Source organism: Anolis carolinensis, unplaced genomic scaffold, assembly GCF_035594765.1.
Source record: "Anolis carolinensis isolate JA03-04 unplaced genomic scaffold, rAnoCar3.1.pri scaffold_14, whole genome shotgun sequence".
Lineage (NCBI taxonomy): Eukaryota > Metazoa > Chordata > Lepidosauria > Squamata > Dactyloidae > Anolis > Anolis carolinensis.
Genome location: NW_026943825.1, coordinates 758,294 through 780,836, shown reverse-complemented (window position 1 = coordinate 780,836; position 22,543 = coordinate 758,294). Strand labels below are relative to the sequence as shown.

The window sequence follows — 22,543 nt, the reverse complement described above, 5'->3', positions numbered from 1 at the left end:
ATATATATATATATATATATATATATACACACACACACACACACACACACACACACACATACATACATACATACATACATACACACACACACACACACACACACGGTGTGTGTGTGTGTGTGTGTGTATATATATATATGTATATATATTACTGGGCTTGGTCCCCATGTGAGCCGCCCCGAGTCCCTTCAGGGAGACAGAGCAGGATGCAAGAATAAAGTAGTAGCAGTAGTAGTTGTTGTTATTATTATTATTATTATTTGAAGCACAACAAGATCATCATCATCATCATCATCATTTAATTACTTATTAATCGCCCTCCATCCATGATGCTCTAGGCGATTTACAAGATAAAACTGTAAAGGATAAAAATACATACATACAAATATTAATAAAATTAACATAGATTAAAAGCTCTAGTAAAGAGCCAGGTCTTGAGTCCACAGCAGACACTCTGCTGGCTGTTGTATTGGATCACACGCCAGACTCTTCCCAAGTGTCTATTATTATTATTATTATTATTATTATTATTATTATTATTATTATTATTATTGATATTATTATTTGAAAAACAACAAGATGAGTCCACAGCAGACACTCTGCTAGATGTTGTATTGGATCACACGTCGGACACTTTCCAAGTGTCTAGGGCTGTGTAATGTATCGGCAAATAATGCGTGCAGATCCCAATAAGGTGGCCTTATTATTATTATTATTATTATTATTATTATTATTATTATTATTATTATTATTATTATTATTTGAATGCAACCATCCCTTCCAGGCAAAGTTTGTAAAGCCCAAGGGCACAGAGACAGCAAATATCATTGTCCTCTGATTAGCATCCATCTGTGTTGATGCTTTTCCTCTCCCAGTTAAATCCACAGTAATCCATCCATATCTTTCAGCTGGTAGCGCCTAAAGCCCTGGACTCAAAACTTTGGCTCATTAGCGTGGTATATCAGCTTGCTACTTCTGCCTTTCGATGGCGAATTTGTTATGTTTCGGGTTTAGTGGACTGGAGCAGAGCCTGCATTTGATGGTTGAGAGGTTCTTGCTGCGTCTTGTCCTTCTGCTGCAGGGATCTGAAAAGGAGAAAGCATCCATTCAACATAAACATTTGCATATGTACAGTAGAGTCTCACTTATCCAACACTCGCTTATCCAACGTTCTGGATTATCCAACACATTTTTGTAGTCAATGTTTTCAATATATTGTGATATTTTGGTGCTAAATTCATAAATACAGTAATTACTACATAGCATTACTGCGTACTGAACTACTTTTTCTGCCAAATTTGTTGTCTAACATGATGTTTTTGTGCTTCATTTGTAAAATCATAACCTAATTTGATGTTTAATAGGCTTTTCCTTAATGCCTCCTTATTATCCAACATATTCGCTTATCCAACATTCTGCCGCCCATTTATGTTGGATAAGTGAGACTCTACTGTATATGTATATGTATATGTGTGTATGTGTGTATAAGCTTTGGTACCCAGCGTTGCGCACTTAATTTGAAAAGGTCAGTTTTTAAATTGTACAAAATGCATAAGGTTGTGGATTAACTACAACTCACACCATGCCAGGTCAACCCCAAGAAATCCATCAGTACTTAACGTTCATTATGTTGGGCAAATTGGAGTTCAGTGTACTCTCTGGCTGACTGTAGGGTAAACTACAACTCCCACAATGGTGAATCAGTCCCCTCAAACCTCTCCAGTACATTGAGTTAGCTTGGGAGTTCTGTATGCCAATTGGACCAGGTCCATCATTGGTGGAGGTCACAGTTTCCCTGGTTGTGGGTGAACTACAATTCCCAGAAAGGAAGGTCCGTTCCCCCCAACCCCACCGGTCATCAGGTCAACCCCACTGTGCCATCAGGGGCCCATAATAATAATAATAATAATAATACACTCTGATAATGGTATATTTATATTACATGTAATATTACTAATAATATTACAATATAGGGTTATAGTACAATATAGTAATATATAACGCTTATATTGTGCTATACGAATAATATAATATATTGTATGTACATATGACTTGTGAGCTGCCCTGAGTCCCCTTCGGGGTGAGAAGGGCAGGATATAAATGTCGCTAATAATAATAATAATAATAATAATAATACAATATAGTAATATTTAATGTTTATATTGTGCTATGCGAATTATATAATATATTGTACGTACATATGACTTGTGAGCCACCCTGAGTCCCCTTTGGGGTGGGAAGGGCGGGATATCAATGTCAGTAATAAATAAATAAAATAAATTTTGAGACTCAAGAGTGGCAATCTCGTCTCCCTTTATATACTCACTTGCTCTCCACCTCTTCTATTGTTTCCGGCAGAGGGACGTTGCGTGTCTCTGGTAGGAAGGCTGCGGCGACCCCAGAGACAATGGGGGCCGCTCCGTAGATCAAGGGGGGCAGGAAAGGGATGAACTCGCCGGACAACTTCACCAAGGGGGCTACCATTCCCCCCAGGCGGGCCATCGTGTTGCCCAGTCCCATGCCGGTCTGCCTGGAAGTCCAAGCAAAAGAGTGGTTTTGTGCCGTTATTACCTATCAAAATATAGCATTGCAGAGTGAGATTTCTGTCCTTCTCCAGGGGTGCGTCTACACTAGAATCGATGCAATTTGGCACCATTTGAACTGCCCCGGGATCCTGGGATTTGTAGTTTGTGGCGGCACCAAGTATGGCATTGCAGATTTCTATCCTCCTCCTCCTCCTCCTCATCCTCCAGGGGTGTGTCTACGCTGTAGAATCAACGCAGTTTTGCACCAATGGGATTTGTAGTTTGCGATGGCACTGGATCGCACTAAATGCCTCACAGAACTACAACTCTTTTCCCAGCCTCACCTGAGCACCGTTGGGTAAAGTTCTCCGGTGTATAAGTAGACGCAGTTGAATGAGGCAGACAAGCAGCCTTTCCCAAAGACGGCAAGGGCAGTCCTCACGGTTGGCATCTCTGAAATAATAATCATCATCATCATCATCTCACAGATAGATAGATAGATAGATAGATAGATAGATAGATAGATAGATAGATGTCTTTTTGTACTACCAAGGCTGTTTCTAGGTAAAGTGACCCTCTGTTGCTAGGTGAAGTGGTCCAATTTATAGATGGATGGATGGATGGATAGATAGATAGATAGATAGATAGACAGACAGACAGACAGACAGACGGATGTATTTTTGTACTACCAAGGCTGTTTCTGGGTGAAGTGACCCTCTGTTGCTAGGTGAAGTGGTTCAATTTATAGATAGATAGATGGCTAGATAGATAGATAGAGAGATAGATAGATAGATAGATAGATAGATAGATAGATAGATAGATAGATAGATAGATGGACAGTTGGACGGACGTATTTTTATACTATCAAGGCTGTTTCTGGGTGAAGTGTATATTTTGTGTGTGTATTTTGTTTTGGTTTTTGTTCTTTGATTTTTCATATTTTATTATTGCTTTGTATTTGATTTTGCTGTAAGCCGCCCCGAGTCCCATTCGGGGAAGATGGAGGCAGGACATAAATATACTTCTTCTTCTTCTTCTTCTTATTATTATTATTATTATTGTTATTGTTATTATTATTATTAAGTGACCCTCTGTTGCTAGGTGAAGTGGTCCAATTTATAGATAGATAGATAGATAGATAGATAGATAGATAGATAGGTAGGTATGTAGGTAGGTAGGTAGGTAGATAGATAGATAGATAGATAGATAGATAGATAGATAGATAGATAGACGGATGTATTTTTGTACTACCAAGGCTGTTTCTGGGTGAAGTGACCCTCTGTTACTAGGTGAAGTGGTTCAATTTATAGACGGACGGACGGACAGACAGACAGACAGATAGATAAATAGATGGATAGATGGACAGACAGACAGATGTATTTTTGTACTACCAAAGCTGTTCCTGGGTGAAGTGACCCTCTTTTGCTAGGTGAAGTGGTCCAATTTATTTATAGATAGATAGATAGATAGATAGACAGACAGACAGACAGACAGATGTACGTATTTTATACTACCAAGGCTGTTTCTGGGTGAAGTGACCCTCTGTTGTTAGGTGACGTGGTCCAGTTTATAGATAGGTAGGTAGATAGATAGATGGATGGATAGATAGATGGACAGACATACGGACGTATTTTTATACTACCAAGGCTGTTTCTGGGTGAAGTGACCCTCTGCTGCTAGAAGTGGCCCAATATATATATTTAAATATAAATATAATAAAATGCTAGAATAACTGGACGCATTCGAGTCCTGGCTGTGAATGGGCTCTGGTGTCTTAAGTGACCTGTCCAAGGTCCTGAAGACCTTGATCTCGAATGCCTGTCCTTCCTCTCCCGCATGGCTTGTCCCACCCATAACCTCTTCCCAGTGGGTTTTACTCATGGTCACGGGTGCCTCCTGCCAGCACAGAAGGGGCCACCTCACCTTGAGGGATGAAGATATTGGCCAAGATGGTGAGTCCAGCCAAGATCAGGCAAGCCGCTTGGGTCGGCCGGCGCCCGACGTAACTGATGCCGAACACCGAGACCAATTTGGCGGGGAAGTCCACGGCTCCAAAAATGAGGAGGGTCAAGTAGATGTTAGTACCAAAGTTCTGCAGGTCCATGACCAGTCCGTAGTAAGCGAAGCTGGTGGAGAACCTGGGAGGGAAGCGGAGGAGGGCTAGAAGAAGCATTTGCATTGGGAGACCTAGAACTTCTTTCCAAGACCTTCTGGGTCTTCTGGCATGACTCCATCAGGGCAGCGTTAGAAACTGGACCCACATACAGATGAAATCCCACATATCCAACATATTCGCTTGTCCAACATTCTGCTGGCCCGTTTATGTTGGATAAGTGAGACTCTACTGTATTATTATTATTATTATTATTACTAGCTGTGCCCGGCCACGCGTTGCTATGGCATTGTCTGATGGTGTTGGTGAGAAATTGTTGAGGTAGTGGTGGTATTAAATGTCTGTTGTATGGTTGTCTTTATGTTTAGTATGCACACTGAAGTGGATTATATGGCAGTGTGGAGTCAAGATAATCCAGTTCAAAGCAGATAATATAAGATTCTAAATGGGTTATATAGCTGTGTGGAAGGGCCTTGAGTCTACACTGCCATATAATCCAGTGCAAATTAGATAATCTGTGGAAGAGACCTAAGTGAGGCCTGAGTCTGCCTGTCCCTGGGCTGAGTTGGTTGCTAGGAGCCCAAGTGGGCAGAGATTAACCCTCTAAACTGGCAGTAATTGGATAAAAACAATTATTTCTTTCCCTCTAATTAGGACTTTATTTTTCTTTTCTTTTTGTTGTATCAACCTAGAGGCGTGGATGATGGGTTGTGTTGTCAAATTTCGAGGTTGGGCGGCCTGTAGTTTTTTTGTTTTGTGGGTCGCCGTGATGCCATCATTCATTTATATATATAGATTACATGTAATATTAATAATAATATTACAATATATTGATATAGTACAATATAGTAATTTATTGCCAGTATTGTGCTAAGCTAATAATATAATATTGTATGTAAATTTAATTTGTAAGCCGCTCTGAGTCCCCTTCGGGGTGAGAAGGGCGGGATATAAATGTATTAAATAAATAATACTCCGTAACTCACCACACAAAGGATAAGCAGCAGGAAATGCGGCGCATGGTGCGCGTCCGCACCAGGTCCAAAATGGAATGGCTTGCTTTCAAAGAAGCCATTTCTTCTTTCATGTGAGACCTCAAGAACTGGAGAGAGTGGGAAGCAGAAAAAATTATGGCAAGCGGAGATTTAGCTTTCCTTCCTTCCTTCCTTCCTTCCTTCCTTCCTTCCTTCCTTCCTTCCTTCCTTCCTTCCTTCCTCCCTCCCTCCCTCCCTCCCTCCCTCCCTCCCTCCCTCCCTCCCTCCCTCCTCTGTTAAACATTGTGGGAACTGAAGCCCAAAACACCAGGATGGCCAGAGATTGCCCATGCCTGATGTCAATAGGTTGTTGTATATATTCCGGGCTGTATGGCCATGTTCTAGAAGCATTCTCTCCTGACGTTTCGCCCACATCTATGTCAGGCCTCCTCAGAGGTTGTGAGGCATGGAGAAACTAGGCAAGGAAGGAAAAAATATATATCTGTGTGAAGTCCAGGGTGTGAGAAGAGTTCAGTTGGAAGTCACGTGAATGTTGTAGTTATAATTATTATTATTATTATTATTATTATTATTATTATTATTTTATTTTTATACCCCGCCACCATCTCCCCAGAGGGACTTGGGGTGGCTCACAGATATAAAACAAGCACACAGTGGTATCAAATACAAAAAACACACACAAATAAAATTAAAAGGCATAAAATAAAATCACAATCATTATAAAACACATGATAAAACACAGCAATAAAATCATAAAATGGACTTGGCAAAGTGCATTGAGTGAAATTTGTAAACATGAAGGAAGTTAAGGTGCTATAAGATCATGGGGAGAACCTTAAACTGGGGTGAACTCTGTGGCTATCACCCTAATCACCCTAATTAGCATTGGAAAGGTTTGTCTCTTGCCTGGGGGCATCCTTTGTTCAGAGTCATTAGCCGTCCCTGGAGCTCCTCTGCCCTCAGAGTGTTGCTTCCCATCTACTGTTCTGATTTTTGAGTTTTTTAATACTGGTAGCCAGATTTTGTTCATTTTCATCTTAGATGTAAGATACTTTTGCATTGTTTATCCCATATGATACCATAGGACTGGGCACCGATATAGTGAATGAAATACGTATATGATGCTCTAATATACATATTGTTTACATCATATGTTTTGAACCATTATTGTGCGTTATATATCTTGTCACATTGTTTAGAATAGACATTTGTGTGTATCTATTAGTATTTCAGACCCTAAACTTGGTGTCCACATTCCCTTGAGAGCAAACCAGAACGTGGTATGATACCATAGGACTGGGCACCGATTTAGTGAATGAAATATGTGAATGAAATATGTATATGATGCTCTAATATACATATTGTTTACATCATATCTTTTGTGCTTTTATATATCTTGTCGCATTGTTTAGAATAGATACCTGTGTTTATCTATTAGTACAGTAGAGTCTCACTTATCCAAGCTAAACGGGCCGGCAAAAGCTTGGATAAGCGAATATCTTGGATAATAAGGATGGATTAAGGAAAAGCCTATTAAACATCAAATTAGGTTATGATTTTACAAATTAAGCACCAAAACATCATGTTATACAACAAATTTGACAGAAAAAGTAGTTCAAGATGCAGTAATGCTATGTAGTAATTATTGTATTTACGAATTTAGCACCAAAATATCACGATATATTGAAAACATTGACTACAAAAATGGCTTGGATAATCCAGAGGCTTGGATAAGCGAGGCTTGGATAAGTGAGACTCTACTGTATTTCAGACCCTAAACTTGGTGTCCACATCCCCTTGAAAGCAAACCAGAACGTGGTATGATACCATAGGACTGGGCACCGATTTAGTGAATGAAATATGTGTTCTGATTTTTGAGTTTTTTAATACTGGTAGCCAGATTTTGTCAATGTTGAGGCTCTAGCCAATCTCACCTCAATGGTCAGCTTGTCGGCCACTTCAGGCTTCCCGTTGATCCGGGCCACCCTCTTCAGCTCCTTGGTGGCCCAGTCTAGCTTGCAAGCGGTCACCAGCCAGCGGGCCGATTCGGCAAACCACCTGCAAGAGCCAAATGGGCGAGAAAAGAACCCTAGAATCCTAGAGTTGGAAGAGATCCCTGAGGGCCATCCAGTCCAACCCCCTTCTGCCATTCAGGAAGGCACCATCCAAGCCCTCCCAACAGATGGCCAGCCGTCAAGCCTGCCCTCTGTGTCCTTGCACAAGTCATGTGATAATTGGGTCATCAAGGGCTTTACCAGGAGTAGAAGAAGAAGAGAAAATACGGCAAAGAGACGGCCAGTTGCAAGTGACGCCATTCTGGAATGAGGTAGGCCAGACCCGCCAAGAGGATCTGCCCCGTGGTGTAGGAGTAGCCGGTCAGGGCCCCCAGGATGGGCCGCGTCCTGGTCGCTGTCCATTCCACGCCTGTTGGGAGTCACACGTTGGGTTATGGCAGGAATCACAGAAGACACTACAAGGGCCAGCGTGCAGATCCCAGCAGTTGACAAATCGTGATTTTGCAGTTGACAGATCGTGATTTTGTCAATGTCTATTGTTTCCAAATGCTGGCTGAGATCTTTTGGCACAGCACCCAGTGTGCCCGTCACCACCGGGACCACCTCCACTGTTTTCTGCCAGAGTCTTTTAAATTCAATCTTGATAATAATAATAATAATAATAATAATAATAATAATAATAATAATAATAATAATAATAAAGATGAGAAGGAGAAGGAGGATTGACTCCTAGAGTTGGAAGAAACCCCAAGAGCCATCCAATCAATCCCATTCTTCCAGAAAGGACACCATCAAACCATTCTGGACAGATGGCCATACAGCCTCTGCTAAATGATCTCTGGAGAAGGAGAGTCCATCAGCTTCAGCATCATTATTATAAATAATAATAATAATAATAATTATTATTATTATTATTATTATTATTATTATTATTATTATTATTATTATTATTATTGCATCCTAGAGTTGGAAAAGAGCCCAAGGGCCATCCAGTTCAACCCCATTCTTCCTTGCAGGAAGATACCATCAAACCACTCCTGACAGATGGTCATCCAGCCTCTGCTGGAAGACCTCCACATATTCCATCATCATTAATATTATTATAAATTATTATTATTTTATTATGTCACAGCAAACAAGATAGACATGCTGGATTTCGTAGCACAAAACCACAAGTTGAACACTTCCCAAGTGTCTAGGACTGTGTGATGTATTATTATTATTATTATTATTTTATTATGACACAGCAAACAAGATAGACATGCTGGATTTCGTAGCACAAAACCACAAGTTGAACACTTCCCAAGTGTCTAGGACTGTGTGATGTATTTTCGGATGATGTGTGCAGATCCCAGTAGGGTGACCTTTTGCAGATGGCAGATCATAATTTATTATTATTATTATTATTATTATTATTATTATTATTATTATTATTATTATTATTATTATTTTATTATGACACAGCAAACGAGATAGATATGCTGGATTTTGTATCATAAAATCACAAGTCGAACACTTCCCAAGTGTCTAGGACTGTGTGATGTATTTTCGGATGATGCGTGCAGATGCCAGTAGGGTGGCCTTTTGCAGTTGGCAGATCGTAATTTATTATTATTATTATTTTATTATGACACAGCAAACGAGATAGATATGCTGGATTTCGTATCACAAAACCACAAGTTGAACACTTCCCAAGTGTCTAGGACTGTGTGATGTATTTTCGGATGATGCGCGCAGATCCCAGTAGGGTGGCCTTTTGCAGTTGGCAGATCGTGATTTTGTCAATGCCTATTGTTTCCAAATATTATTATTATTATTGAATCCTATAACTGGGAGAAAACCCCAGGGTCATCCAGTTCAACCCCTACTGCCAGATGGGAAGACACCATCAAACCACTTCTGACAGATGACCAGCTAGCATCGGTTTAAAGATCTCCAGAAAAGGATATTCCATCATCATTGTCAATATTATTATAAAAGATGATGATGATGATTATTTATTGAATCCTAAAGCTGGGTGAAAGCCCCAGGTCCAACCAGTCCAACCTCCTTCTGCCAGACAGGAAGACAAACCATTCCCGACAGATGGCCATGCAGTCTCTCTCTAAAAACCCCCAGCCCCCATGGAAGAGAACGGCCGGGGCTGCTCACTCATAGAGACGCAGTTGAGGACCACCCCCGAATAGGCCATCCCCGTCAGGAAGCGGAAGACGCAATAGACACTGAAATTGGGGGAGAAGGCGGTCACGGTCCCAGAGACGGCCAGCTGCAGGTAAGACCAGATCAGGATCAACCGGCGTCCAAACCTGCGGAAGAGAAAAGGATCAAAAGCCTTTCGACGTGGAGAAACATCCATAGGATTGTGTCGTTGAAGGACTTCATGGCCGGAATCACTGACTTGTGTGTTTTCCATGAAATCCCAGACAGAGCTAGCTAACACCTCCCAACAAAGGGAATCCAGCATATCTATCTTGTTTGCTGTGTCATAATATAATAATAATAATAATAATAATAATAATAATAATAATAATAATAATAATAATAATAATACATCGCACAGTCCTAGACACTTGGGAAGTGTTCGACTTGTGATTTTGTGGTATGAAATCCAGCACGTCTATCTTGTTTGCTGTGTCATAATAAAATATAAATATAATAATAATAATAATAATACATCGCACAGTCCTAGACACTTGGGAAGTGTTCGACTTGTGATTTTGTGGTATGAAATCCAGCACATCTATCTTCTTTGCTGTGTCATAATAAAATATAATAATAATAATAATAATAATAATAATAATAATAATAATAATAATAATAATACATCGCACAGTCCTAGACACTTGGGAAGTGTTCGACTTGTGATTTTGTGATACGAAATTCAGCACATCTATCTTGTTTGCTGTGTCATAATAAAATATAATAATAATAATAATAATAATAATAATAATAATAATAAATCACACAGTCCTAGACACTTGGGAAGTGTTCGACTTGTGATTTTGTGGTATGAAATCCAGCACATCTATCTTGTTTGCTGTGTCATAATAAAATATAATAATAATACATCACACAGTCCTAGACACTTGGAAAGTGTTCAACTTGTGATTTTGTGGTATGAAATCCAGCATATCTATCTAGTTTGCTGTGTCATAATAAAATAATAATAATAATACTTTATTTTTCCATCCTGCCACCATCTACCCGAAGGGACTCGGGGCGGCTAACATGGGGCGATGCCCAAAACAAAACAGAATAACGCAATTACAACGAATATCAACACTCTCAGCCTCGGAAAACCCTGAGAGAGGGTCACCTGGGGTTGCCATAAAGACCAGTCGATCTCCGTATCCACTTACTTGTCTGAAAGGCCACCAAAGATGACGCCTCCAACCAAGACGCCAGCCATGTAGATCGACTGGGCCATTTCTTTCAAGGTCCTTGAAGAGCAAACAAGGTCCCACTGCAAAAGGATGGAGAGGAGAGAAGTTGTCCAACTGTGAAGACCTCCATGGACTAGAAGGGTTTGGCCATACGTGATGGATCTGGACCCAACTTGCATGCATACCTGGTCTGCCCACATTTGAATTTGATCAGAGTTGGACAGTCTTATCTTCAATTTGAGCTTGATGTAAATATTCAAAAACATTTAACCTACCGATGCCTCAATTAATGTAATTTTACTGGTATCTGTTTTTATTTCTGAAATTTGCCACCCTCGGCTTATACTGGAGTCAATGTTTTCCCAGTTTTTTTGTGGTAAAATTAGGTGCCTCGGCTTATACTCGGGCCGGCTTATACTCAAGTATATATGGTAATGTAATTTTATTGGTCTCTCGGCTTATACTGGAGTCAATGTTTTCCCAGTTTTTTTGTGGTAAAATTAGGTGCCTCGGCTTATATTCGGATTGGCTTATACTTGAGTATATACGGTACATACCTACACACATATATTTGGCTGGAAAACTACAGAACCTATCTTGTTCCTAACTTGGGGGCTGGCTGTACATTTTTTTTTTTCGTGTCAGGAGCAACCGGAGTTGCTTCTGGAGTGAGAGAATTGGCCGTCTGCAAGGATGTTGCCCAGGGGACATTGCCCAGATGTTTTGATGTTTTTACTATCCTTGTGGGAGGCTTCTCTCATATCCCTGCCTGGAGCTGGAGCTGACAGAGGGAGCTCATCCACCTTCTCCCCGGGTGGGATTCGCACCTGGCAGCCTTCAGGTCAGCAACCCAACCTTCAAGTCACGAGGCTTTTATCCCCTAGGCCACATTAAAGTGGACATAGAGTGAAGTGCCCGGGCTGTGGCGCAGGCAGGAAAGCAAGCCAACTACAGTTAACTGCAATGAATCACTCTGACCAGGAGGTCATGAGTTCGAGGCCCGCTCGGAGCCTATGTTTGTCTTGTCTTTGTTCTATGTTAAAAGGCATTGAATGTTTGCCTATATGTGTAATGTAATCCGCCCTGAGTCCCCTTCGGGGTGAGAAGGGCAGAATATAAATGCTGTAAATAAGTAAATAAAATACAGTAGAGTCTCACTTATTCAACACTCGCTTATCCAACGTTCTGGATTATCCAACACATTTTTGTAGTCAATGTTTTCAATATAACATGATATTTTGGTGCTAAATTCATAAATACAGTAATTACTACATAGCATTACTGCGTATTGAACTACTTTTTCTGCCAAATTTGTTGTCTAACATGATGTTTTGGTGCTTCATTTGTAAAATCATAACCTAATTTGATGTGTAATAGGCTTTTCCTTAATGCCTCCTTATTATCCAACATATTCGCTTATCCAACATTCTGCCGACCCGTTTATGTTGGATAAGTGAGACTCTACTGTAAGTGGAAGCGGCACGAAATCCAGGATCAGGTGGGCAAAACGAGGCGGGAGAAGCGTGGCCTCACTCACCTCCATGACGAAGGTATTGGAGAAGGTGCTGCGGTCGTAAACCCATCCGTCTCGGCACGGCTCCGTTTCCAGGTGGGTCACATTGTGAGCCCCGCCGTGGGTCCCGTTGAGGATGCTGGCGTTCAGGAGCCACCACTGGTGCCGGACGAAGCGGCGACACTGCTCGGGGCGTCTCCGTTCGTCCCGCGGGATGGCCACGGCGAGGAGCTCCTCTTCTCCCAGGCTCCGGTTCCCGGGGCCGTCCTCGTAGCGGACCACGCAGCGGTGGTCGCCCAGGGCCGCCGTGAAGTTCTGCAGCATCATGTGGCTGGCCATCAGCAACACCGGGAGCGACAACAACGTCACGTAGACCACCTGGAAGCGCCCCATGCTCCCCACGTGCTCCAAAAGCTCTGCAAAGCTCATGGTGGCCTTCAAGAAAGACGTGGCCTTCAAGAAAGACCAAGCTCTATCAAGAAAAGACCAATAATGATGATGATGGTTTCGCCACTAACATGAGTCTTGTTGTCCACCGTGAAACCAGAACATCATCGCTTGGCCATCTTGCTCAACATCAGTGTGGCTTTTTCTCTGTCCCGTAAGAAGATCCAGAAGAGGTCGGGATGGGGCTCCCGGTGTATATAAAGTCCACAATTGGTTAAAGTGTGACCGCATTAAGGGCGCAAAAGGGGTGAAAGTGAACACCGGGAGCCTCTCTGGGCCCAGAGGTCAGCCTCAGACGGAGAGACGTGGTCCTTCGTGACCCTTTGCCACGTGTTTGGGTGTATTATTCACACAACCACGTTAGGGATTAACTCCCTTTGTGAGCCTGCCAGGACTGGTTTGCTCTCAAGGGGATGTGGACACCAGGTTTAGGGTCTGAAATACTAATACATAAACACAGATGTCTAAATGTTTTACGTTTTTGTCAAATACATTGCGTCGTTGTTGGGTTTGTCCCTGTTGTGAGCCGCCCTGAGTCCCTTCGGGGAGATGGGGCGGGATATAAACATAAAGTTGTTTATTATTATTATTATTATTATTATTATTATTATTATTATTATTATTATTATTATTATTATTCTAAACAATGTGACAAGATATATAATGCACAATAATGGTTCAAAACATATGATGTAAACAATATGTATATTAGAGCATCATATACATATTTCATTCACTATATCGGTGCCCAGTCCTATGGTATCATATGGGATAAACAATGCAAAAGTATCTTACATATACATCTGAAAACTTGGATGTTCACAGGTGCCTTCTCATAACTGATAACATATTCGCTTATCCAACGTTCTGCCGGCCCGTTTATGTTGGATGAGTGAGACTCTACTGTATATGGTAATTAATATTCTGCAGGGCTTTCAGGGGAAGCCTTAATAATATATAATATATAATATTATAATATATTGTATATGCATATAATATTAATAATATTATTTTGTAATACAGTATAATACTAATAATACAGTAGAGTCTCACTTATCCAAGCCTTGCTTATCCAACGTTCTGGATTATCCAACGCATTTTTGTAGTCAGTGTTTTCAATACATTGTGATATTTTGGTGCTAAATACATAAATACAGTAATTACTACATAGCATTACTGTGTATTGAACTACTTTTTCTGTCCAATTTGTTGTTAAACATGATGTTTTGGTGCTTAATTTGTAAAATCATAACCTAATTTGATGTGTAATAGGCTTTTCCTTAATCTCTCCTTATTATCCAACATATTCGCTTATCCAAGGTTCTGCCGGCCCGTTTATCTTGCATAGGAATTGCAAATGCATGCAGGGGGTTAATGCCTATATATCTGTAGGAGAGTTTGACAAATATTTCAGGGGAAATATAAAATTTCATAAGATTGATGGATATATATTTTTCTTCTTCATGGCTTGCAAGGGCGTCTTTCCCTTTTCAAAACATTCCCTTGTTTAAGAGAAAGGGAGGCTTTGGAAAACACACTGATAAGGGAGGGTAAGAGAGGAATAGATCCTATATAATAATATTAATTATATATTATATATTAAATGTAATCTATTGCAAGCCATGGCCTCCAGGTTCTGTTGCCCAGCCTTGACCTTGACCCCATTATAAGCCAGGGAAGGCTTTTTCAGCTCAAAAAAAGGGCCAAAAAACTCGGATTGTCTTGGAGTATATACAGTAATATATTGTATATACATATAATATTAATAGTATTATGATGTAATACAATGTAATAATAATAATACGCTATTATAATTGTATGTTTATATTACATGCAATATTACTAATAATATTGCAATATAGTTGTATAGTACAATATAATGATATATAATGCATATGTAATGCTTATATTGTGCTATACTAATAATATATATTGTATGTTGAAAAACTCGGCTTATCTTTGAGTATATATGGTAATTAATATTCTGCAGGGCTTTCAGGGGAAGCCTTTATAATATATAATATATAATATATTGTATATGAATATAATATTAATAATATTATTTTGTAATACAGTATAATACTAATAATATAATAATGTTAATTATATATTATATATTCCATGTAATATTAATAATAATATTACAATATACTGATATAGTACAATATAGTAATTTATTGCCAGTAGTGTGCTATGCTAGTAATATTATATGTAAATTTAATTTGTAATCTACTCTGAGTCCCCTTCGGGGTGTGAAGGGCAGGATATAAATTAATATAAATTAATATAAATCTATATATATAAAAGAGTGATGGCATCAGGGCAGCGGACAAAACAACAAAACACCCCACAACCTCGAAAATTGACATCACAACCCCTCATCCATGCCTCTAGGTTGATACAACAAAAAGAAAAGAAAAATAAATTCCTAATTAGAGGGAGAGGAATAATAGTTTTTATCCAATTGCTGCCAGTTACAAGGCTAAGCTCCACCCACTTGGTCTCCTAGCAACCCACTCAGCCCAGTGTTAATAAAATAATGATAAAAAATAAATACAAATAATACAATAAAAAATTATAAAAAACACTAAAATAATTAATACAATAAAATACTATAAAAATGACTAAAAATAATACAAAATAATAAAATATAATAAATAAAAAAGATAAGTGACAATAACATTAATTTAAAAAAATACAAATAACGTCAAATAAAAATTCCACAACAAGTTTTAACCGATACCACCATACTTCGCCACAGCAACGCGTGGCACAGCTAGTAAATAAATAAATAAAATAAACCTCCTCCTCCTCCAGACAATATCTTTTCAGGATCTGGATTCAAGTTTATCAGAGCAGTAAAATATTCTGGTGGATTCTCCTTGCCTGGAGATTTTTTAAGCAGAGGCTGTATGGCCATCTGTCGGGAAGACTTTGATTGGGTTGTCGAAGGCTTTCATGGCCGGGATCACAGGGTTGTTGTATGTCTTTCGGGCTGTGTGGCCATGTTCCAGAAGCATTCTCTCCTGACGTTTCGCCCACATCTATGGCAGGCATCCTCAGAGGTTGTGAGGTATGGACAACTTCAACAGAAAGGAAGAAACCATGAAAATGAACAAAATCTGGCTACCAGTATTAAAAAACTCAAAAATCAGAACAGTAAATAAAAAGCAATACTCTGAAAACAGAGGATTTCCAGACATGAATCAACCAAGGGCAGTTAACGACTCTAAACAAAGGATGCCCCAGAGGCAGGAAGAAGACAGCAGATAAGCTTTTCAATGCTAATTAAAGTGATTAACTACACAACATTCACACTGACCTCTCTCACCCTAGACTTCCCACAGATATATATTAACCTCTTTACTTAGTTTTCTCCATACCTCACAACCTCTGAGGATGCCTGCCATAGATGTGGGCGAAACGTCAGGAGAGAATGCTTCTGGAACATGGCCACACAGCCCGAAAGACATACAACAACCCTGTGATCCCGGCCATGAAAGCCTTCGACAACACACCTCACAACCTCTGAGGATGCCTGCCATGGATGTGGGCGAAACGTCAGGAGAGAATGCTTCTGGAACATGGCCACACAGCCCGAAAGACAGACAACAACCCTTTGATTGGGTTTTCTTAATGTCATTGGGGATTATAGGATCGGCCACTGGGGGGCAGGAGAGAGCCAGAGGCCTAGAGCGGACCTGGCGCGCTGACGTGACTGCGCGCTGACGTCACAGGGGGGCGGGGCGCCCTTCCCGGAAGAGAGGCCGCGGCGGAAGCGAGAGGATGGCGAGGGAAAGGCCTCCGGGGCTCCGGAGCGGCGCTCTAGGCCTCCTCCTCGTACTCCTCGCCTCTCTTCCGGTAAAGGCGGAAGAGGAAGCGGACGCCGGTGAGGAGGGACGGAGGGAACCCAACTGTTTCAGGTGTTTTGGACTACAACTCCCAGAATTCCTCACAGCCTCAGGCCCCTTCCTTTTCCCCCTCGGCCGCTTAAGCGGCCGAGGGGGAAAAGGAAAGGGCCTGAGGCTGTGAGGAATTCTGGGAGTTGTAGTCCAAAACACCTGGAAGCAGGGCCCAAGCTGGCCCAGGCCTGGTAATGTAATTGATGCTAATACAGTAGAGTCTCACTTATCCAACGTAAACGGGCCGGCAGAATGTTGGATAAGCAAATATGTTGGATAATAAGGAGAGATTAAGGAAAAGCCTATTAAACATCAAATTAGGTTATGACTTTACAAATTAAGCACAAAGATATCATGTTATACAACAAATTTGACAGAAAAAGTAGTTCAATACGCAGTAATGTTATGTAGTCATGACTGTATTTACAAATTTAGCACCAAAATATCACGATATATTGAAAACATTGACTACAAAAATGGCTTGGATAATCCAGAACGTTGGATAAGCAAGGCTTGGATAAGTGAGACTCTACTGTATAATCATAATACAATGACAATACAAAGTTCTCCTCTTCTGTCTTGCTGCAGGCCGCCTCCACCAGGACCGAGTGCCTTCCTCCCCTTCGGCTCCGACTGCCTCCTCGTCTTTTGCCACGAAACACACAAAGGACGGGAGCACCGCTTCCCCCAAAGCAGAGGCAGATGCGGAGGCTTCAGAGGGGGCTGCCCTTGAGGGGGGCCCGGGCCAGGGTCTGCCTCCCGCCTCTCCGTCTCCGAGGGAAGCCGGGACCCCTGACGACGACTACGACGCCTTTGAGGAGCCCGAGGGGCCCCGAGGAGAGGACGACGACGACGAGGAGGACAACGACAATGACGAAGGGGAGGAAGAAGACTTAGTGGCCAAGGCGCAGGGCTCGGAGGGCAAAGGGCCACTCTCTGCTGCTGCCGCTTCTTCCGTGGAGAGGACGATGGTCTCTGCGTGGCTGCCGCATCCGGAGGCGCCTCCTCAGCAGGGCGGGGGGCACTTCTTCCTCCACTTGGTGGCCGTGGCCTTCCTGGTGGCCGTGGCCTACGTCGCGTACCACAACAAGCGCAAGGTCAGTTCACATCATGTACATCACAGGCATCCAAATTATTATTATTATTATAAATTATTATTATTCATGTTGTGCTCCACCTTAAGCTGAAAGGAGAGGCAGGTAATACATACATTATTATTACTAATGTGCCCCACCTCAATCCAAAAGTATAGATAATAATAATAATATATAATATATAATAATGTATTATTATTATTATTGTATGACACAGCAAACAAGATGGACATGCTGGGTTTCGTTTCACAAAATCACAAGTCAGACACTTCCCAAGTGTCTAGGACTGTATGATGTATTTTCGGATGATGCGTGCAGATCCCAGTATGGTGGCCTTTTGCAGTTGGCAGATCGTGATTTATTATTATTATTATTATTATTATTATTATTATTATTATTTATTTTATTATTATTATTATTATTAATGTTGTGCTCCACCTTAAGCTGAAAGGAGAGGCAGGTAATACATTAGTTATTATTATTAATGTGCCCCACCTCAATCCAAAAGTATAGATAATACATTATTGTTATTATTATTATTATTATTATTATTGTATAACACAGCAAACAAGATAGACATGCTGGATTTCATATCACAAAACCACAAGTCGAACACTTCCCAAGTGTCTAGGACTGTGTGATGTATATTATTGTTATTATTATTATTATTATTATTCATGTTGTGCTCCACCTCAAGCTGAAAGGAGAGGCAGGTAATACATACATTATTATTATTAATGTGCCCCACCTCAATCCAAAAGTATAGATAATACATCGTTATTATTATTATTATTATTACTATTATTGTATAACACAGCAAACAAGATAGACATGCTGGATTTCGTATCACAAAACCACAAGTTGAACACTTCCCAAGTGTCTAGGACTGTGTGATGTATATTATTATTATTATTATTATTATTATTATTATTATTATTATTATTATTATCTTGGCCTACTCCAAGCCAAAAGTAGAGGCAGGTAATACCTGAATGGTTATTATTATTATTATTATTGATACATTGTGCTCCTCCTGCTCTCTCTCCTCTTGCTGCAGATCTTGGTGCTGGTGCAGGGCTGGCGGTGGCAGGAGGGCCTCCAGGGCTCGAAGGGGCAGGGCTACCGGCGCCTGGACCAGAACGTGGAGGAGGCCATGCCCTCCCTCAAGGCCGCCCAACCATACGTCTTCTGAGCACTTGCCCCACTCGCTTGGGAATATTCTGCAGGCCGCCTTGGCTCCAGCCCAGGGAGGGACGGAGGGAGGGACGGAGGGAGAGGCCTTCCTGCTTGGAGACCCTCCGGGCAGCAGCCTTGCCTTTCCCCCTCCCTTCGTTTGCTCTTCTCCTTCATTCTTTCCCACTTTTCTTTCTCTCCTTTCCTTCCTCCTTCTTTTCTCCCTCATTCCTTTCTCCTTCCCTCATTCTTCCCTTCCTTCTTTCTTTTCTCCTTCATTCCCTTCCCTTCTCCTTTCTTTCTTCCATCCCTTCCTTTCCCTTCCACCTCATTCCTTCCCACTTCCCTTCCTTCATTTACTTCCCTTCTTTCCTTCCTTCCCTCCTCCTTCCTTCCTTCCTTCCTTCCTTCCTTCCTTCCTTCCCTTCTTCCTTCCTTCCCTCCCTCCCTTCTTTCCTGCAGTCTTCCTTCCCTTCCCTCTTTCCTTCCTCCATCCCTCCCTCCCTTTCCTTCTCTTCCTTCTTTCCTTCCTTTCTTCCCTCCTTCCTTTCTTTCCTTTCCCTCCTTCCTTCCTGCCCTTCCCTCCTTCCCTTCTTCCTCCCTTCCTTCCTGCCCTGAATGGGAAGCAATGACAGGAAGTGCCTGGAATGGGCGAAGGAGGGACCCCCTTTGAGACCCGCTTCCAGTCCCGATGAAGGACGAAGCCAACCTTCACGGCTGGGACCCAAGAGCTTTTCTCTGGAGAAACAAACGCCTTTTCCCAAAACCAAGCTGCCTGTCTTCTCACCCAATTTGCCAAGTGCAGGTGCTGGAAAGGCATTTTGGGCTTGTCTTTTTTTTTTTTTTATTCCTGCAAAAGGAAAGCTTTTGCAGAATCTGGAATCGTGATTGTCGAGAAGAGAGCGACTCGGATGCGCCAAAAAGGAAAATGCCAATTCCCGGTTCTGGTCCAGGGTTTCCGTCTGGACAAACTTCTGTATCGGGTTTTCATATAAAGACTTTTCAAATACGACTCTTGCCGTAGTAATCGCCACATGAACAATAATAATTATTAAGATTATTATTATTAGACTCAAAGAGTTAAAAGGAACCAGCAGAAGCCACCCACCCTTCTGCCAGGCAGGAAGACAGGTATACTATATTGTTGTTATTGTTGTTGTTATTATCATCGTCAATATTATTATAGAATTAGAAGGGACCTCCAGAGACCACCCCGGCCATTTCTATTATTATTAGACTTGGAGTTGGAAGGGACCTGTCAAGGAGGAAGATGGAACTGCTGTTATATTAAAAGCAATACTGATAATAATATATTATTATTATACTCCTAGAGTTGGAGGGGACCTCTGCCAGCCCTTCTTTTTCCATTATGCAGGAACAACACTACCTAATCCAGGGGTCCCCAAACAGGCCCATGGGCTGGATCTGGCTCTCCTAGGTCATTGACTGTCCTAAACTTTAGACTTAAGGTTGACCTCAGTCTACCTGGTCTTTGGGGGCCTCTTTGCTTACCTATGGTCTTAGGAGATTGTTTAGATGGTCTTTGAAGGTCTCTTTGCTTAGCTACGGCCTTGTGAGACCATCTAGATGGCTTTTGGAGGTCCTTTTCCTTACCTAGATGGCCTTTGGAGGTCTCTTTCCTTACCTGTAGTCCTATGAGACAATCTAGGTGATCTTTGAGGGTCCCTTTTTTATCTATGGTCTTCTGATGGCCTGATGAGATCACCTGGATGGCCTTTGAGGGTCCCTTTCTTTACCGATAGTCTTGTGAGTCCACCTCGATGTTCTTTGGAGGTCTCTTTGTTTACCTATGATCTTATGTTAGAGTTGACCTAAGTCTGAAATGACTTGAAGGCACACAACAACAACAACAATCCTAATTTTGGACTATTTCGTCCTAGTCTGAGGGACGGTGAGTCAGCCCCCCACTTAAAAGGTTTGAGTCCCCCCCGGTCTTCTCCCTCCCAGCCAACAGCCCCCTCCTCCGGGCCCCAAAGAGAGAGAGAGAGAGAGAAGCAGCAGCTGGAGTGTTTGTCAGGGATTCCTTTATGGGAAAGAACCCCGTCTGTACATTCAGCGTAAATGGAAGGCGGCCGAGAGGGAGGAGGGGGCTGCGGTGCCTCCCCTCCCCTGGCGTGTTCTGGTTTTGATTATTGTCCATGAAAGTCTCCGTAGAGAGTCCTCCTCCCTCCCTCCTTCCGGGCTCATTTTGCAGCAGGGGAAACGGGCGGGTTTCAGTTTTGCTCCCTCGCCGAGAAGTCGGCAAACAACCTGTAAACGGCACTTGAAAGGGGTGTGCACTTGCTCACTTGCTTTCCTTTTGCAGCCTCCACAGAGGCCTCTTCCTTCGCTACAAATGAGACATTTGGCAACTTGAACTGGGGGAAGGAAGGGGAAAAGCCTCTTTCCTCCAACAGAAAGAAGGTTGTGCAAAGCCTGGAATTCCTGACCGGGAAGGGAAAGCGAAGCGCAAGAGGAAGGAAGGAAGGAAGCACTTGCAACATTGGTCCCAGGAAGGGAGGCTGCCACGGCAACACCCTCCCTCCCGTCACGGGGGGTGAAGTGGCCCTTCAGCTATTCCTTTCTGCCCCGTGGGGAGGGAGGGGGTGAAGCAACCTGTCAGCCCATGGGGAGGAGGGGTGAGGTGGCCCTTTGGCTCCTCCCTTTCTACCCCCATGGGGGTGGAGTGGCCTGTGAGCTACTCCCTTTCGTCCCCATGGGGAACAGGGTGAAGTCCTTCAGCCCATGGGGGAAGTCTGGTGGATGAATTGACCTTTCACCCTATGGGGAGAAGGATGGGATGAAGTGGCCCTTCGAGTGCTCCCTTTCCGCCCCGTGGGGAGGAGGGGTGAGGTGGCCCTTTGGCTCCTCCCTTTCTACCCCCATGGGGTGGAGTGGCCTGTGAGCTACTCCCTTTCATCCCCATGGGGAAGGAGCAGGGTGAAGTTCTTCAGCCCTATGGGGAGAAGGATGGGGTGAAGTGGCCTTTCAGGTGCTCCCTTTCCGCCCTGTGGGAAGGAGGGGTGAAGCGGCCCTCTGTCCCAATGGAACGGGGAGGGGTGAAGTGGCCCCCCCCCAGGCACCCCGCGAGGAAGGAAGCAGTTGGGGTGGAGTGGCCCCCGGCCGGGCTACTCGATCTCCATGAGGAGGTCGTCCCCCTCCAGGCTGGCATCGACCTTGATGTGGATCTTCTTGACGGTCCCGCTGAGGGGGGAGTTGACCACGGTCTCCATCTTCATGGCGCTCAGGACGCAGAGCGGCTGGCCCTTCTCCACGGCCGCCCCCTCCGCCACACGCACCTCCACCACCTTGCCCGGCATCGGGGCCCCCACCTGGCCCTTCACGTCCTTCAGCGCTTTGGGGTGGAAGTGCATCTCCTGCAG

At 42.6% G+C, this 22,543-nt stretch overlaps 3 protein-coding genes across 6 annotated transcripts in view; 1 reads left to right on the top strand and 2 right to left on the bottom strand.

Annotated features, from left to right (window-relative positions):
• Positions 1-232: 232 nt before the first annotated feature.
• LOC100557207 (solute carrier family 22 member 6-A) lies at positions 233-13,581 on the bottom strand. The gene is made up of 10 exons (XM_003230012.4): positions 12,569-13,581; positions 11,008-11,111; positions 9,800-9,954; positions 7,889-8,057; positions 7,568-7,691; positions 5,625-5,740; positions 4,449-4,663; positions 2,870-2,978; positions 2,327-2,530; positions 233-1,085 (listed from the first exon to the last, which is right to left on the bottom strand). The coding sequence occupies exons 1-10, from the start codon at positions 12,971-12,973 to the stop codon at positions 998-1,000; spliced, it is 1,689 nt and encodes a 562-aa protein (XP_003230060.2). The 5' UTR covers positions 12,974-13,581; the 3' UTR covers positions 233-997.
• A 3,142-nt stretch (positions 13,582-16,723) lies between these two features.
• On the top strand, positions 16,724-20,172 carry cunh5orf15 (chromosome unknown C5orf15 homolog). The gene is made up of 3 exons (XM_062964839.1): positions 16,724-16,880; positions 17,482-17,990; positions 19,045-20,172. Exons 1-3 carry the CDS (start codon positions 16,778-16,780, stop codon positions 19,177-19,179), a joined length of 747 nt encoding a protein of 248 aa, XP_062820909.1. The 5' UTR covers positions 16,724-16,777; the 3' UTR covers positions 19,180-20,172.
• Positions 20,173-21,188: 1,016 nt separating this feature from the next.
• pc (pyruvate carboxylase) overlaps positions 21,189-22,543 on the bottom strand; it is a 78,002-nt gene continuing 76,647 nt past the window's right edge. For all 4 annotated transcript variants that reach the window (XM_062964824.1, XM_062964825.1, XM_062964826.1 and 1 more), the window contains one exon: positions 21,189-22,537. In XM_062964824.1, the coding sequence (XP_062820894.1) occupies positions 22,289-22,537 (249 nt within the window). In that variant the 3' untranslated portion in view covers positions 21,189-22,288. The remainder of the gene's footprint in view (positions 22,538-22,543) is intronic.